The sequence below is a fragment of the Chrysemys picta genome, chromosome 1 (genome assembly GCF_011386835.1).
Source record: "Chrysemys picta bellii isolate R12L10 chromosome 1, ASM1138683v2, whole genome shotgun sequence".
Taxonomy (NCBI): domain Eukaryota; kingdom Metazoa; phylum Chordata; order Testudines; family Emydidae; genus Chrysemys; species Chrysemys picta.
In genome coordinates, this window is record NC_088791.1 from 243,686,293 (window position 1) to 243,703,531 (window position 17,239).

Consider the following 17,239-nt stretch of genomic DNA (forward strand, 5'->3'; position numbering starts at 1 on the left):
TCCAAATGCTATAAATACAAAACCCTATTGCCTTCTCAAGAAGTACATGCAAGAAAAAGCATGAAAAGTGGTAAAGAGGATACTTTAATACCAGAATATCAAACATTCTTTCAAATGTATGCAACATACTTACATTCATAGTGGCATTAATTTTAGAAATGGTTTCATCATCTGTTGGAAACTGGTATATCTGGACTCCATTACTAACCAATTCACTCATGAGTTTGATTTTAAACTTCTGTAGTTCAGTTTTAGAAATGGTGTCTGCTTTGGCTATGACTGGTATAATGTTCACCTATTAAATAATATAAACAACATGAGATGTGTAAAGGCTTTGTTTTCAAGCCTGTAAGTTTTATATGTTAAAATATTCAGTTTCCCATAATGTCTGAATTAATTTCTAACAAGCTTTCCAGTGACTCTTATGTGAATGGTTTCATTCAAAAGCCAACAAACTAATAATAAACACTGTGTACATTTCCAAAGTGAATACTTTGAACATCATAATCAAGCGGTAATGTGTTACCTAATAATCCCACCAAACCAGAGCTGATCAGAGAACAAAAGTGAGTAGAAGAAAGGTATTATAATCCCACTAGAAAAAAAGCAAACCTCCATCACCATTCAAAGATAACCATAAGGAAAAGAATAGCAACATACACACAGCTACCAGCTACAATATATATAATTTTACTAAGATACTAAATCCAAAGTTAAGAAAAAATTACATTAACACTGTGTACACTAGCTATTTCTCTATGCCTATAAAACAGCAAATTTGCTGTTTTCTCCTTATTGGTACCCTAAAAGTCTGCTGTGCTGTTAGATTCAAATATTTAACTTTGCCCTGCTAGCACGTTGCACTGCCAACCACAAAACCTTTTTAGAGAGACAAGAAGAAGCACTCTGTGTGGCTCGAAAGCTTGTCTCTCACCAACTGAAGTTGGTCCAGTAAGAGATATTACCTCACCCACGTTTTCTCTCTAATTTCCTAGGACCAATGCAGCTACATCACCACATAAAACCTTGTCAATTTAATATTTAACTGATAGGAAAAGCATGAGATTTATACTGATGGTTGTGGAACATATTTTATATGTCAGAAAAAATTAAAAACCTTGATGTGGCAAAACGGAGAACTCAAAAGTTAAGAAATGCCAGAATTAAGGTTACCTGTGCATCCTTAATTTGTCCTCCCTATGCATATACATTATGATGCAGTCTTTAAATACATGATCACATACCATTTCTTCCTCAGGACCCCTGCCTCATTCAGTACATAGGATGGACCTGCTCTAGGGATGAATCAGGGTTGTGTAGTAAAGGAAGGTACTACCTGATTTGCCGAAGAAGCTGGAAGGTATGTAGACAATGAGGCAAGGGACTGAGGGAAGATAAAGGATTATCTTATAGTTAAGGCACTTGAATGCTGCCCTGGCGAATTGGAGTCTATTGCTGCCTCTGCCACACAGTTCCTATGTAAGGCTGGTTGAGTCACTTAAACCAAATTTTTCACAAGAGGTCACTAAATGTTTCCCTCATTTTCTGAGACCCTGTGGTCTGATTTGGAGAAGTGCTGAGTGATCACAAGTACAACGGAAGTCAATGGGAACTGTGCTTTGAACACTTTTAAAGTGATATACAATGCTACGTATTCTGAATAATCAGATCCCAAGTGTCAGACTGGGTACCCAAAATTAGTGGATACTTTTTACCTTAATTTCTCTGCACCTCAGTTCCCCATCTCCAAAACAGGGATATAGTCCCTCATCTCACCTGAGTGTTGTGAAGATAAATTGTTTGTAAAGCACTCAAATATTATAGTGATGAGCACCATAGACAAGCCCATGAGGAAATTAATAATGCTGGATTTACAGCAAGGTCTGAAAAGCTTGCGGTAAGTAAGGAGGCCTGGAGCCACACATTGAACAATGAGGAGAAAACAAAATATTGAATACCTACTCATTAAATGATCATTCTCTGTTCTGTGCACTGAATGAGACTATCCTAATTAGCATATGATATTGTTGTGATTTTGTCACAGAGATTGTGAAATCCTGGAAATGGCTGTAAAAAACACATTTGATTGGGCCCCCAGACTGAGTGATGTTAACGACCTGATGCACAGGGTCATGGCGAAATTCATGTCTGGTTCATGTGCCCTTCTACAGATGAAGACAGAGGATCAGACGAGCCAAATTTAAGTGGCACTATGACACCGTGCGCCAGGTCACAACCCCCAGAGCTGGGCCCACCCTTATAAGACAGGCGCTGCCACTTTGGGGTTAGCTTGCTCTCCAACACCCCCACTGGGTCATACTTTTTAGCAGCCCTATTATACCCTTGTACATGCTGATAAAGTGAAAACTATATTTTGTGATTTCTCCATGATTTACTGGTTTTTCCACACGCCTCTGCTGTGAAACTTACTAAAAACATTCCTGCCAAAATCATAGTCTGAATCATAATACATATGCACAAGGGAGAACAAATTAAGACTGCACAGGCAACCTTAACTCTGGCATTTCCTAAGTTTTGAGAGCTTGACTTTGCAAACAATGTGCTTTTAACTTATGGTATTTTTGACATAATTTCTTATAAAAAATTGGATAAACAAACTCCATCATGTGACATCACATTGAAACCCACATCAGCAAGTTTGGACTCTTTGGATCCACCACACAGACCTCAGCCACTTGAGCTAATGGAGTAACCGAGAGCAACAGTAGGTTGTCATCTTCTATGTGGACCAGCACTAAATAGAGATGGGACATTTTGCCAGTCAGTTTCAAAGATGTTTGCTAACAGCATAGTAATGGTGAGACTCGGGAATCTTGGGTTCCATTCCAGGCTCAGGAGAAGAGTGCACTATATTGGGCACTGGCTCTTTTATCCATTCCCCCCAAATTTGGCCCTTCTGCCATGTACCATCCAATCTGTCCTTGTCTCTTTCCCACCTCTGGCTCTTCATCCCAGTCCCATTCTTCCCATCTAGCTAGTTCCAATCTCCATGCCTCAGATTTCTGATTCCATTCCCAGTCTCCTTGCCCAACAAGCCCTTGACTCTGGACTCTCCAACCCAGTTCCAGTCTCCCCCACACCAGTCTCCTTGCACAGAAAGTCCCAGTTCTCCTTCTCTCAGCTCCTCATCTCATCCCACCAGCCTGGAGTCACCCCAGCCCCCGGCTTGTAGTCCCAGTCTCTCTCCCTTAGCTCCTCCTCTAATCTCAGTGTCCACCTCACATTCTTGTCCCAGTTTCTTCAGCCATCCAGTCCCAGTTCTCCCCCTGGCTCAATCATATTTGCCCCCTTCCCCCCACTGGTTTCCAGTCTCCTCCTCCTTGTCCAGATAGTACCAGTCTGCCACCCAACTCCTTATCTGATCTCTGTCTTCCCAATGGTCCCCAGTCCCCACACACTCCCATTCCCCTTATAGACAACAACTCCCTCTCAGGTCCCACCTCTTCTTTCTCTGCATTCACACGAGGTAATTTTCTCCTCCACGTTGCCTGGGAGCCAGCAAGGGGGTCAAGGAGTGCACAGGAGAGAGAGGCTCCCTGCTCTCAGTTTCTGGTCCCAGACCCAGCCCAGCCTGCAGCAGTCCAGAGCTGCAATTGCAAAGAAAGTACTGCTTAGCCGCAGGCTGCAGCATGACCAGCATAGATGGAATCTTTGGAGAATTTAGCTACCAAGTTCAAGCAAGTCTCTATTGAGCATGTGTAAACTATAATCTTTCAAAGCTTTATCACTTGGCTAAATTTGGGCAGATTTTCACAAGGAAAACAAAAAGCAAATTTTTGATACAAAAAACAACCCCATGCTAAATTTCAAATCCCTGCTCCAAAGCATAGGGATGCTAGAGATTCTCAAAGAAAAGGTTGTCAGTATTTTTAACATGTGCTAAATGTAATTTTCCTTGGCCTCATTCTCAGAACCAGCTGACCCATTGTGACTAATGTTCTCTCTCTCTCTCTCTCTCTCACACACACATTCACACACACACACACACACCCTGAAGCAGATGCCCAGCATGCAAAATTTCAGCCCACATCGTTAAAGTCTGGCAAAGGTAAAAGCATCTAAAAACAGTTTTATAATGGGAAGTGTAGGGCAACCTAATAAGTTGGAGCTATCAGCTCCATATTATTTACTTACACACACACACTTTTTAAAAAACACAGCAGGTATGGCTTCTGAAGGCCATTAATTTATAATGAGAGAGACAAGGTGGGTGAGGTAATATTTTTTATTGAACTAACTTCTGTTGATGAAAGAGACAAGCTTTCGAGTTCTGTGACGTGAAGAGCTCTGTGGAGCTCCAAAGCGTGTCTCTTTCACCAACAAAAGTTGGTCCAATAAAAAGTATTACCTCACCCATCTTGATATCCGTATATCCTGGGACCAACACAGCTACACCACCACTGCAAACATTAATTCATAATGTAAGAGTAGCAGGTATCTTTCACATTGTGGCAGTGGATGTAGTTAACCAGTTTGTTGGGCATTTGGCCTGACAATTAAGCCAGAACCACTCCATAACTGGTTCCCTATCCTGGCATTGCTAAATAGAAAGTATTCCTTCTATGAGACAGGTCACCTCTTCCAATATGGAGTTGTCTTAAACCCTACTCAGCAAGACCTATGAGGGTTTGGAGGGACCACAATACTTAGTAGTACAGAGAGCTAACCTCAGAATAGCAAAATACGTTCAATAATCATAGAATCATAGGACTGGTAGAAATCTTGAGAGGTCATCTAGTCCAGCCCCTACCCCAGGACTAAGTATTATCTAGACCATCCCTGACAGGTGTTTGTCTAACCTGCTCTTAAAAATCTCCAATGATGGAGATTCCACAGACTCCCTAGGCAATTTATTCCAGTGCTTACGCACCCCGACAGGAAGTTTTTCCCAATGTCCAATCTAAATTGCCCTGCTGCAATTTAAGCCCATTGCTTCTTCTCCTATCCTCAGAGGTTAAGGAGAACAATTCTTCTCCCTACTTCTTGTAACAACCTTTTGCATACTTGAAAACTGTAATTATATCCCCCCCTCAATCTTCTCTTTTCCATATTAAGCAAATCCAATTTTTTCAATCTTCCCTCATAATCATGTTTTCTAGACCTTTAATCATTTTTTTCACTCTTCTCTTGACTTCAATTTGTCCACAACGTTCCTGAAATGTGACGACCAGAACTGGACACAATATTCCAATTGAGGCCTAATCAGCACGGAGTAGAGTGGAAGAATTATTTCTCGTGTCTTGCTTACAACACTCCTGCTAATACATCCCTGAATGGTGTTCACTTTTTTTGCAACAGCGTTACACTGTCGACTCATATTTAGCTTGTGACCCACTATGACCCCCAGATCCCTTTCCGCAGTACTCCTTCCTAGGCGGTCATTTCCTATTTTGTATGTGTGCAACCAATTGTTCCTTCCTAAGTGGAGTACTTTACATTTGTCCTTATTGAATTTCATCCTATTTACTTCAGACCATTTCTCCAGATCATTTTGAATTTTAATCCTATCCTCCAAAGCACTTGCAACCCCTCCCAGCTTGGTATCAGCTGCAAGCTTTATAATGTACTCTCTATGCCATTATCTAAATCATTGATGAAGATATTGAACAGAACCAGACCCAGAAATGATCCCTGCAGGACCCCACTTGTTCCACCCTTCCAGCATGACTGTGAACCACTGATAACTACTCTCTGGGTACTGTTTTCTAACCAGTTTTGCACCCACCTTATAGTAGCTCCATCTAGGTTGCATTTCCCTAGTTTGTTTATGAGACGGTCATGTGAGACAGTATCAAAAGCTTTACTAAAGTCAAGATATGCCAAGTCTACTGCTTCCCCCTATCCACAAGGCTTGTTACCCTGTCAAAGAAAGCTATTAGGTTGTTTGACACGATTTGTTATTGACAAATCCATGCTGACTGTTACTTATTACCTTATTTTCTTCTAGATGTTTGCAAATTGATTGCTTAATTATTTGCTCCATTATCTTTCCGGGTACAGAAATTAAGCTGATTGGTCTGTAATTCCCCAGGTTGTCCTTATTTCCAGTTTTATAGATTGGCATTATATTTGCCCTTTTCTAGTCTTCTAGAATCTCTCCCGTCTTCCATGACTTTTCAAAGATAATCACTAATGGCTCAGATATCTCCTCACTCAGCTCCTTGAGTATTCTAGGATGCATTTTGTCAGGCCCTGGTGACTTGAAGGTATCTAATTTGTCTAAGTAATTTTTAACTTGTTCTTTCCCTATTTTAGCCTCTTCTGATCCTACCTCATTTTCACTGGCATTCACTATGTTAGAGATCCAATCACCACCAACTGTCTTGGTGAAAACCGAAACAAAGAAGTCATTAAGCACCTCTGCCATTTCCACACTTTCTGTTATTTTTCTCCCTCATTTTGTAACGGGCCTACCCTGTCCTTGGTCTTCCTCTTGCTTCTAATGTATTTATAGAATGTTTTCTTGTTACCCTTTATCTCTCTAGCTAGTTTGATGAATGACATATATCAAATATATCAAAGGACTGCAGCACATTGGACTATATTTGTAATGGTTATGTCCTGTTTTATTTTAAAACCCACCTTTCTCCTATATCAGCAAGCAAACAATTATACATTTCACAAAAGCAAACAGCAGATGTTGAGTCAGATGTAGTTTTGTACTGTGAACTGTCCTTTCAAATCCTCTGATTACTTTTATACTGTGTGTTCATGTTCCTGCTGTTAGAAAGAATTTTAGCCTAAAATATTTTGTCTTTTGCAAAGCACGTGACTTTCCAGTGAAGCCCAGAGAAGTATTTAGCCCTGAGAAAGAATGATCCATTTCCCAGTTTCTTAACTTCACAAGTTTACACAAATGCTCATTTCTCCCCTACTAGTGATTGTTTTTATTGCCTTTAGGCACCAGCAAAAGGGGGAGCACATGCATAGATGAGCAAACGAACACACAAAGTTGATCAAACTTTGAGACTCCTCTTGAGATCTCCCACAAGGCTACATTGAAGATTGCTACGGAGCAATGGGATCAGCAATACCCCCAAGGCAGGTTCACAAAGAACTAGACTGATGGACTTGCATAGAAGCCCTCAGCAGTAACCCACCAGTATAATACAGCAGAACCAAGTTAAAAACAAACAACAGCAGCAAAGCACTCCTTAAAAAGAAGCTCATAAAAACTTAAAAGATCTGGACTTAGTCTATGAGAACAATTACCTGTTTCCATGGAGGTACATTACCCTAGCTACAAGAAAATGTCAGGAACATTTTATATTTCTTTTATCATCATTCTATCACATTTTTACCATAACTTAGTACCTAAGATAGCACTTTCTATCTTTGCAAACATTAATCTTCCTATGACCATTGAGACAAGAATTCCTCCAAAATAAAATGTGTGTAACGGACAGATGGTGCACACGCCTTGTACGTGACAAGGTAAGAGAAATCTATTTCAAAGTCCAAACTACTTTTTCAGAAGCTCATATACAATTGTTTTTTAATTCCACAGAAGACTGAAGATTTACTCCACAACAAGCAGGGAACACAAACCCACACTTCTTACCTTTGAATATACTAGAGATAGTGAAATCTCTCAATACAGGGAATTCATAAACTGATTATAGAATGCTTACATTGTCCACAAAAAACAACCTCAAACACAGAATGAGAGACTGAAAAGACAAAAGCTTCCTAAATTATTGTGAATCACTTCTATATATTACCAACTTTCCTAGGTAAAGATAAAGCAATATAACACTGCTGATATTGATAATCTAGGCTCTAAAATATCATATTAGAGATGTTCCAGGTAGATTATTTTCTCCCTATAGCTTTAGGAATGAGATAAGCAGTTATAGTTTATGTCAGACTTTCTTTTAAATGCAGTTGCATTAAATAATCAGCATTGGTTCATTTCAACAAGTTTTAACAAAATAAAGGTGTCTCTAGCGCAGTGTTTCCCAAATTTGGGACGCCGCTTGTGTAGGGAAATCCCCTGGTGGGCCGGGCCAGTTTGTTTACCTGCCACGTCCGCAGGTCCGGCCGATCGCGGCTCCCACTGGCCGCGGTTCGCTGCTCCAGACCAATGGGAGCTGCTAGAAGCGGCGCGGACCGAGAGACGTACTGGCCGCCTCCCACCCAAAACCAAGGAACTGTTTGCACAATGTATGGTAGAGAACGACTGCTGATGAAGTAACTATAAGACTAACAAAACAATCAGCAGCACAGACTGCTATAATAGTTAAACAGGTCTACTTTAAACCATTATAAATACACTGCGTCCAAGGCTAAAGCAATAATACTCCAACATTAAGCATGTAACAGGATACAGTTATATTTACCTTAATTTATCTGCTAAGGCAACACTTGTTTTTGTCAGGATTATCTAAACTCTATTATTTGCAATTTTAGTAGCTTTATTCAAAAAATATATTTCTTGTAACCATACATGGGTACAAATTAATAAACAGCAATAAAGATACACCTCTACCCCAATATAACGTGACCCAATATAACACAAATTCTAATATAACGCGGTAAAGCAGCACTCTGGGGTGGGCAGGGCTGCGTGCTCCGGCAGATCAAAGCAAGTTCAATATAACGCGGTTTCACCTATAACGCGGTAAGATTCTTTGGCTCCTGAGGACAGCATTATATCGGGGTAGAGGTGTACCTTAAAAGGCACGGTTCTGGACATCCAGAGATGTGTTACAGAATTATATTTTTAGTTACATCAGATCAATCCATATTTAATTAAGACTGTTTAACTGAAGGCTGTACCCCTTAAGTTTCCCATGTTCCCTGAGAAACTGTTCCACATTCCATCCACCCATTAAGTAAGGAACTTCCATGTCTTACAGGCCATAGCCAGCACTCAAAGACTGATGGGCTCTTTAAAATTTGAAAAGCAAAACAAAAAAATTAATCTAACCTTAGAGCTCACAATTTTCCAAAACTAACCGCAACTGTAGGTTTCTGGCTTAAGCGCCCTCACTGTTTGGTGCAAAATGCAGGGATTTCAATAATAAAGGATAATCTTCAAGGCATTAGCTTAATTGTTATCTTATGTAAAGTAGGACTTTGGAGTTACGAACACCAGAGTTACGAACCGACAGGTCAACCACACACCTCATTTGGAACTGGAAGTATGCAATCAGGCAGGAGAGACCAAAAACAAAAAAAAAGAAAGCAAATACTGTACAGCACAGTACCGTGTTAAATGTAAACTACTAAAAAAAATAAAGGGAAAGTTTAAAAAAAAATTTGACAAGGGAAGAAACTGTTTCTGTGCTTGTTTCATTTAAATTAAGATGGCTGCATTCTTCTTCTGCATAGTAAAGTTTCAAAGCTCAATGTTCAGTTGTAAACTTTTGTAAGAACCATAACATTTTGTTCAGAGTTATAAACATTTCAGCGTTACAACCTCCATTCCCGAGGTGTTCATAACTCTGAGGTTCTACTGTAGGCTTGTTGGTACCAACTCGTTCCTTTCCCGCCTAATGTCTTACATCTCAAGTATGAAACACAATGGTTTTATACTACCAAATATGTGTCTAGCTAATCAAATCAAAACTTCTAAAAAATCAAATGAAAGTAATTTTCATCGTCTTCTCCTGGTTTTGTCTCTGCAATATCCATTTTTGTATGGTGAGTGTGCTGTTCCAAATGAAGCCTTTTTTTTAGTAATTGTGACAGAATGTACCCCTGTATTTCCACAGTACACACTATTGTAATAATCTTTGTACAAAATACACTTTGTAAGGTATCATTTGAAAACTCAATTTGCTGGTCATTATTGTCCCCTGGTAAAATATGTGAGACAACACTGTATGTGAAGTTTAAGATTCCACTGTACGGTGTTAACAACACATGTTCCAGCCAGAAGTTGGCAACCGGGTCTGTCCTAAACAAAAGAATGTGTGCTCTGCTTAATTTGCATTAAAGCAGTAAACAGACTCATCAAGCAGGAAGGGAAACAAAGGAAGCTCAAACAAATGAGGAAAAAAGAGCAAGGAACATTCTTCCCCAGACTTTAGCGGGCCGGACCACCACTTCCCACAGCTCCCATTGGCCGGGAACGGCGAACTGCAGCCACTGGGAGCTGCAGGGGGCCATGCCTGTGGACGGTCAACCTCTGCAAAATGCCTCACAGCTCGCAATCAGCTTACCCTAATGGGCTGCATGCGGCCCGCAGGTTGCCCACCACTGGTCTAGATTGTACTCAGGTAAGTCACAGTAATGTCTTGCACTAATGCCAAAGTATTTTTGATGAATTACATTCCTTACCTCCATGCATAATTCCAAAGACTTTCTTTGCCTTTTTACTTCTGCCACATATTTTGCAGGTGATTTTAAGGGCTTCTCTATACTTACGCGCTGGTTCGGCGGCAGGCAATCGAACTTCTGGGTTCGATTTATCGCGTCTAATCTGGACGCGATAAATCGAACTCAGAAGTGCTCCCCGTCGACTCCAGTAATCCTGCTCGCCGCGAGGAGTACGCGGAGTCGACGGGGGAGCCTGCCTGCCGGGTCTGGACCGCGGTAAGTTCGAACTAAGGTACATCGACTTCAGCTACGTTATTCACGTAGCTGAAGTTGCGTACCTTAGTTCGATTTGGGGGTTTAGTGTAGACCAAGCCTTAGTGTACTATATACAGTTACCTCCAAAACAGTGTTTGTGCTGAACCCTCAAATATATCATCTTTGCTTAATTTTAAGGAGCAAAATGTTCTGCTACACTGAACTCCATGAGTTCCTTATTCCCATAGTAAATCTGTTCTGAACATCCTGAAGGCCAAACTTTCAAATACATTAAGTGAGAACAAGCCACATGTCATTTCTCTCACTTAACAGTGACCTGTCAATATTTTAGCAAAAATGAAGCAAAAATACATTTGTGTACTGAATTGTCTCAAAGGGTGTGGTAATGGTGAATCATTCTGGGTGTAACTAATTTTAAACCACATTTCTTTCCTCTCAGTTCATTTTGGGTTTCCTGAACTTGAGTTGGGCTGCTTAACTCTTGTGACTCCCCTCACACTGTAGCTACCACTGGTAGAAATATGCACCCAACTCATAGAAGCTTACACATTTTTAAAAAAAAATTCAAAATGTTTGTAAGTCTATAAAATTGCCATAAAAAAGTATCACCAATTTCTTGAATTAAGTTTTTCTGTCATTTTATAAAGTACCCCTAATGAATCAGAAGCTAAATTCATATAAGTGCTTGGTCAGAAATCCTCTGCTGGCATGAAAAAACAAAGAAAATATCTGCTTCTTCAAAACATTAGATAAACCATCTGAATATGAAGACAAGTGAAAACTTGGCTGTAACCTACCACATTATTACTTCTTACTTCAAATTACAAATGAGTGAATTTGCATGCTATGATCAGTACAAACAGCTAGAAAATTCATGTACACTTAAATTCTAGAGGTTCTGTGCCAAAAAGAGTACATAAATAAAAAAAAGTTTCCATCCACTTTATATTCAAATTTTTTAATGGTATTTATTTCTAAATGAAATAAGAACTCATTAAAATATGTTGTTGATATAAAGTTCAAAGCCACTTACCAACTGCAAATATAATAATAGAATCAAGGACTGGAAGGGCCCTCGAGAGGTCATCTAGTCCATGCCCCTGCATGCATGGCAGGACTAAGTATTATCTAGAACATCCCTGACAGGTGTTTGTCTAATCTGCTTTTAAAAATCTCCAATGATGCAAATTCCACAACCTCCCTAGGCAATTTATTTCAGTGCTTAACCACACTGACAGTTATGAAGCTTTTCCTAATGTCCAACCTAGACCATCTTTGCTGCAATTTAAGCCCATTGCTTCTTGTCCTATCCTCAGAGGTTAAGGAGAACAATTTTTCCTCCCTCCTCCTTGTAACAACCTTTTATGTGCATGAAAACTATTATGTCCCCCTTCATTCTTCTCTTCTCCAATCTTCCTTCACAGGTCATGTTTTCTAGACCTTTAATCATTTTTGTTGTTCTCTGGACTTTCTCCAATTTGTCCACATCTTTTCTGAAATGTGGCACTCCGAACTGGACACAATACTCCACCTGAGGCCTAATCAGTGTGGAACAGAGCGGAAGAATTACTTCTTGCTTACAACAGTCCTGCTAATCCGTCCCAGAATGATGTTTGCTTTTTTTTCCCAACAGTGTTACACTGTTGACTGATATTTAGCTTGTGATCCACTACGACCCACAGATCTCTTTCTGCAGTACTCCTTCCTAGGCAGTCATTTCCCATTTTGTGCAACTGATTGTTCCTTCCTAAGAGGAGTACTTTGCATTTGTCTTTATTGATTACTTGCTTAATGATTGAAACACACAAATCTCTTTTCATAGCTCACAAGACAGACTACTACATCATACATAGTACTTGCAAAGAAATCACAGCTATAGGAACACACACAAGGATGATTCATTTTACAGCATTTTTAGGTGTGCTGGCAGAGAGTTCCAAAGGCATCAGACACTACTTTCAATCACCAATTTAATCCTTGGCGTGAACCATCCATCGTATAATAGCTTGTATGAAAGATGATGTACTTTTTCAAGATCTATCTCAAAATGCTTTACAGATATAATGAAAGACTACTACTAGGAAAGGTGTGTTAGCATTGACTTTGTTTACATATTCCCACATTCTAAAGAAAAATATTTGGAATCAAAACTTGTTCTACTATACAAATTAAAAAAAAAAGTCAACCCAGCTAGTTGAAAGCATTTAATGTTTAAAAAACTGTTAGTTTCCCTTACTACAATAACTGCAGTTCTCCAAGATGATTGCTTGTACTGATATCCACTCTGTGATGAGCAATAATTCATCCTTAAACTCAAGTGGGGATTGAGAGGTCTCATTTGAACAATGACTGTAGGATTCTTCTACCAAATTGAAGATCTAATCTAGAAGCTAAATCCAGTCAGTAATTCTGTACAAAAGTACAGAGTGAATTCCAGGTAACAGTATTTCGTATTTCAGTGACAGAAACAACTGACATAAGCAGAAGAGGCCACCTTAGACCTGAATGAATGTGCTCCAATACCTATCATTTTAATAGTCACTAATTCATAGGAAGAAAGTATATAGAATCTAATTCACTTGGATAATCTGAGTGGAAACTAGCTAATTCCCAAAAATATCGCTGTGTGCTACCAGGAATCCCAGTGGTTTATTGTATAGTTTAGTCCTGTTCAGATAGTGAATATCCTCTTCACTTCCAAACAATGTGGTCTGGCCTCTTTTTGCAGTGAATGGAGCATTAGGAAAAATACCAGTAGATAGAATGTTTGGTTTAAATTAAAATCAGAAACCACCTTTGATAGGAATTTGAGGAGGGCATGTTGTTACACCACCTTAAGAAATACCATATTCAGTGAATCAGCCATTAGTGTCTGAATACCTAAGGTTGAACTGATGCAATTACCACTAGGTGAAATGCAAGGTGAAAACGTGGTTCTATTAACTGGGCGAGCACGACATTTAAATCACATTATGGAATAGAAACCAAAGAGGTGGAAATATACAAGACAGACCTTTTAAAAATTTCTCCCCTGTAAAATGAAAAGAGTCCTGTGCCACTGGGTAAAATGCCAAAGTCACTGGCAGGTATACTCTCACTGAGCTAAAGGTGAGCCCAGACTGTTTAAGGTGCAGCAGGCAACCCATAATAAAGGGAGTAGAAAACTAGCAAGGATTAGACACTGTCTGTCCTGCTCAAATGAAAAATCACTTTCATTTCATACAGGAGGGATTTCTAGTGGAAAGCCACACAAATCTGCTTTCCAACAGAGTTTTCTGGACATCTTCAGAGCAGTTCCAGTCCAAGCTGTTCAGTCAGCTAGCATCCTAGGCTGACAGACTCCCACATCTTGTATCTTGTCTTAAATAAGACTGAGTGTTCTTTGGGAGAGGGACTGTCTTTTCCAAATTCTGTAGTGTTTAGCACAGTGGGGCTCCCAACCCTGATTAGTGTCTCCAGTCATTATAGTATTACAAAGAAACAACAATAGTAACAACAATCTTCTGAATCCCAGGCTGGTGAGCCCACATTGACCGCTAGGGCCAGCGAGCTAATGGACCATAAGGATAAAACATATCTTGAAGAGGATCTACAGTGCTGAGACAAATAGGGGGTTTTGAGGAAGAGGGATTCCAGAGCGAATCACAGACCCTATTCCAGATGGCAGGGGCGTTATCCCTCAGGCATAATCTCCCCAGGATATGGATCAAGAGATACATGCAATAAGAACAGCAGCAAGAGTCACCAGCTAGGAGCTACAGAAAAAGAAAAGTTTTCAAAAAGAAAAGGAAACACACCAGATGCAAAAGAGTTGCAGAAGAGGCTAGTGCTATGGAACCTGTCCCAGTTTATGATCAGGCTACATGGAAGCAATTGACTTCCAGGAATACTGCTCTGGTGAATTAGACACTGAAGGAATCCAAGGTAGAAGGGCCCTGTCACCAAAGAGACAGATTTTGTCCAAAGAAATCTGCCACAGAATTTTTCATTTTTGTTAAGATGTTTTTTCAGCTTTGCCTAATGCAGAAGTCTCCCTCATCCCTTTCAATGAGCAAACAAAAAAAGCGATGAGTGACATGATATTTCTTGACAACATAATATGTTGACTTTACTTTAAAAAGTTACAGTATTAATAAGACCACAAATAAAGAATTGTAAGAGAGAGGCAAGATGTTGCAAGAAATAGGAATCTTTACAAATTCATTCATTTAAACTGGTTTCAAACAATCTTACCTTGCTGTCAAGATTCTTCATAGTTAACAAATCAAGCGTTTTAAGGGAATGGCCTGTAGGTGAAATAAAATAGAGGCAGACATGGATGCGAGTGTCATGGTAGTTGTATAAGGAGCGTTTAATTTTCAGTTCTTCCTGGAGGTAGGCCTCAAATTGTGCATCTATGTAATCCACTATTGGCTGATAGCTGGGGGAAAAAATGTGATGTGTTAGCAACCAAAGATTAATTTCTCTCAGATAGAGTGGGACTAAAAAAGGGAATCCGTGTTATATTTTTCTGCATACAATTACTTACTCCTTGAGGAATTCTGTGCCACTGAGCAATGCAGAATTTTCAGAAATTAACGTTGTGCATGCAGAATTTCCTTTCCCCCACAGAAATAGGCTGCAGTGCTGCTAGCTATCACTAGGGGCCATTGGACTCAGCAGAGGCCAGCTTGCACATAGAAGACATTACTGGTGAGAGGGAACTAGAGAGTTCCTGGCAGCTGCAGTTCCCAGAATGCCCTGAGGGAAAGAGAGGGCAGTGTGCAGGAAACTCAACACAAGCCTGGGACGGATCATCAGGCTGTTTCTCCCTCTGGATCCCTGGGCCGCAGGTGGGCTGGGGGTGGGAGGGGAGGGGGGTAGTGAGTGTCTGGCCCCCCAGCTGGGCTGGGGAGGGAGGGAGGAAAGGGGGCAGAGAAAGAGCAACTGGGTTATCATAGGCGTTTCTTTAACTCCCGAGGGAATTTTTGTGTGTCTCTGTATTGTTCCAGACATACCCGCTGACAGTTATTTTGAAATAAATTACCAAAATAATTGAAACTGGCTTGATTATGTAATGTTATTTTGACAAATAAAATTGTGCTCTGACATGTTAAATCTCAGTCTCATATGTTTGGCATGCAGAATTTTGCGGAATTTTAAAATATTGTGTGCAGAATTTTTAATTTTTTGGTGCAGAATTCCCCCAGGAGTATATCACTTTACATATCAACTACATACACTGGAAGCTCAAGAAGTCATATACTAGAACAGGACATTAAATGTATGGCTAATGATCAAACTGTCTACGCAATGTAAAACTAAAGTTACTGAATACTAGTTTGAGAAACTAATGCAGCACAGGATGGGTTAAAGATAGTTAAATTTTTCTCTATTGGTGATGAAAAGCAGAGTGTATCAGCTATGCTTTTTACTGAAATCCTTAAGTGATCCATTTCATGGACTTCTGTAATTTCTGTAGTCTCACAACTCAATCTTGGAAATAACAGACTATCACTATAAATAGCATGTGACTGATACAGTCCATAATTATGATATTTTCACATCTTTTGGAGATCAGTATTGTGTTTTGGGGAGCTTTATTACTGGTAAATGTGTGTAAGAGAGCAGGAAATTATTCTCTAAAGAATGAGAATCTGATTTGTATTTTAACTACATTTTAAAGATTCTTTTTCCTGTTTTGTATGATCCAAATTACAAGAGGACCATAATGTATCTTCAAAACATGTTATTGTATACATAAGAGCAGCAGGTCCTGAGTATCTGTTACTGCATACAGTGTAGACGAAAGCATGGGAGGCGAAATTTCAAAGGCACTGGTTACATGGAAAGTGAATTTGAAAGAGGTAGAAGACAGCCTTGCTTGCAATATGAAATATTTAACTGCGTATCATTAACACCAGTACCTGAGATTTTTCTTTATCATCTAGATATGCATCCAAAGATGTGGGCTGTAGCCCACAAAAGCTTATGCTCAAATAAATTTGTTAGTCTCTAAGGTGCCACAAGTACTCCTGTTCTTTATCATCTAAACATTGTTCATCAAAGAAATGGGCAAGAATAGGCAAGTCACTAGCAAGAACTCTCTTTCGTTAGTATCCTATGCTATAATGTTAATTAAAGCTGCGAGTTTGTCATAGAGGTCACAGATTCCGTGACCTCCTTGACTGCACAGAGCTGCCTGGCCACACCTCTGCCTAGAACCTTAGCGAGGGGGATGTCACCACTTCCGGGGAGCCCCCCAGGTAAGCGCCGCTCAGAACCCGCCTCATGCTGTCCTATGCCCCAACCCTCTGCCCCCTTCCACACTCAAACTCTGCTGCTGCTGGGGGCGAGGAGGCGGTGCGGAGACAGGTACGGAGCCTAATCGCCCTGCCCCCCATGCCCCTCCCCCAGCAGGGTTCCTGGGCCAGGCATCGCTACTCACCCCCCCTCCATCACCAGTGGGGATCCAGGCCGCGTACCACCCCCCATCCCCTACCCCACTAGCACCCAAGCCAACCTCCCCCAGCACCCGTGGCTCCCCAGGACACCCCAAGTTTTAGTCAGGGGTATATAGTAAAAGTAATGGACAGGTCACGGGCCATGAATTTTTGTTTACTGCCCGTGACCAGTCCATGACTTAAACGTAGCTTTAATGTTAATTTATGTTCTGGAAGTGAATGCACAACCTTCATCC

The 17,239-nt window shown here is 40.3% G+C and overlaps 1 protein-coding gene across 4 annotated transcripts in view; it reads right to left on the reverse strand.

The window, feature by feature from the left end:
• Positions 1 to 17,239, reverse strand: part of SEPTIN10 (septin 10) — a 49,024-nt gene that overhangs the window by 21,137 nt on the left and 10,648 nt on the right. For all 4 annotated transcript variants that reach the window (XM_065580985.1, XM_008174304.4, XM_065580984.1 and 1 more), the window contains exons 4-5: positions 14,794 to 14,980; positions 134 to 295 (exon numbers count right to left, since the gene is read on the reverse strand). In XM_065580985.1, the coding sequence (XP_065437057.1) occupies positions 134 to 295; positions 14,794 to 14,980 (349 nt within the window). The remainder of the gene's footprint in view (positions 1 to 133; positions 296 to 14,793; positions 14,981 to 17,239) is intronic.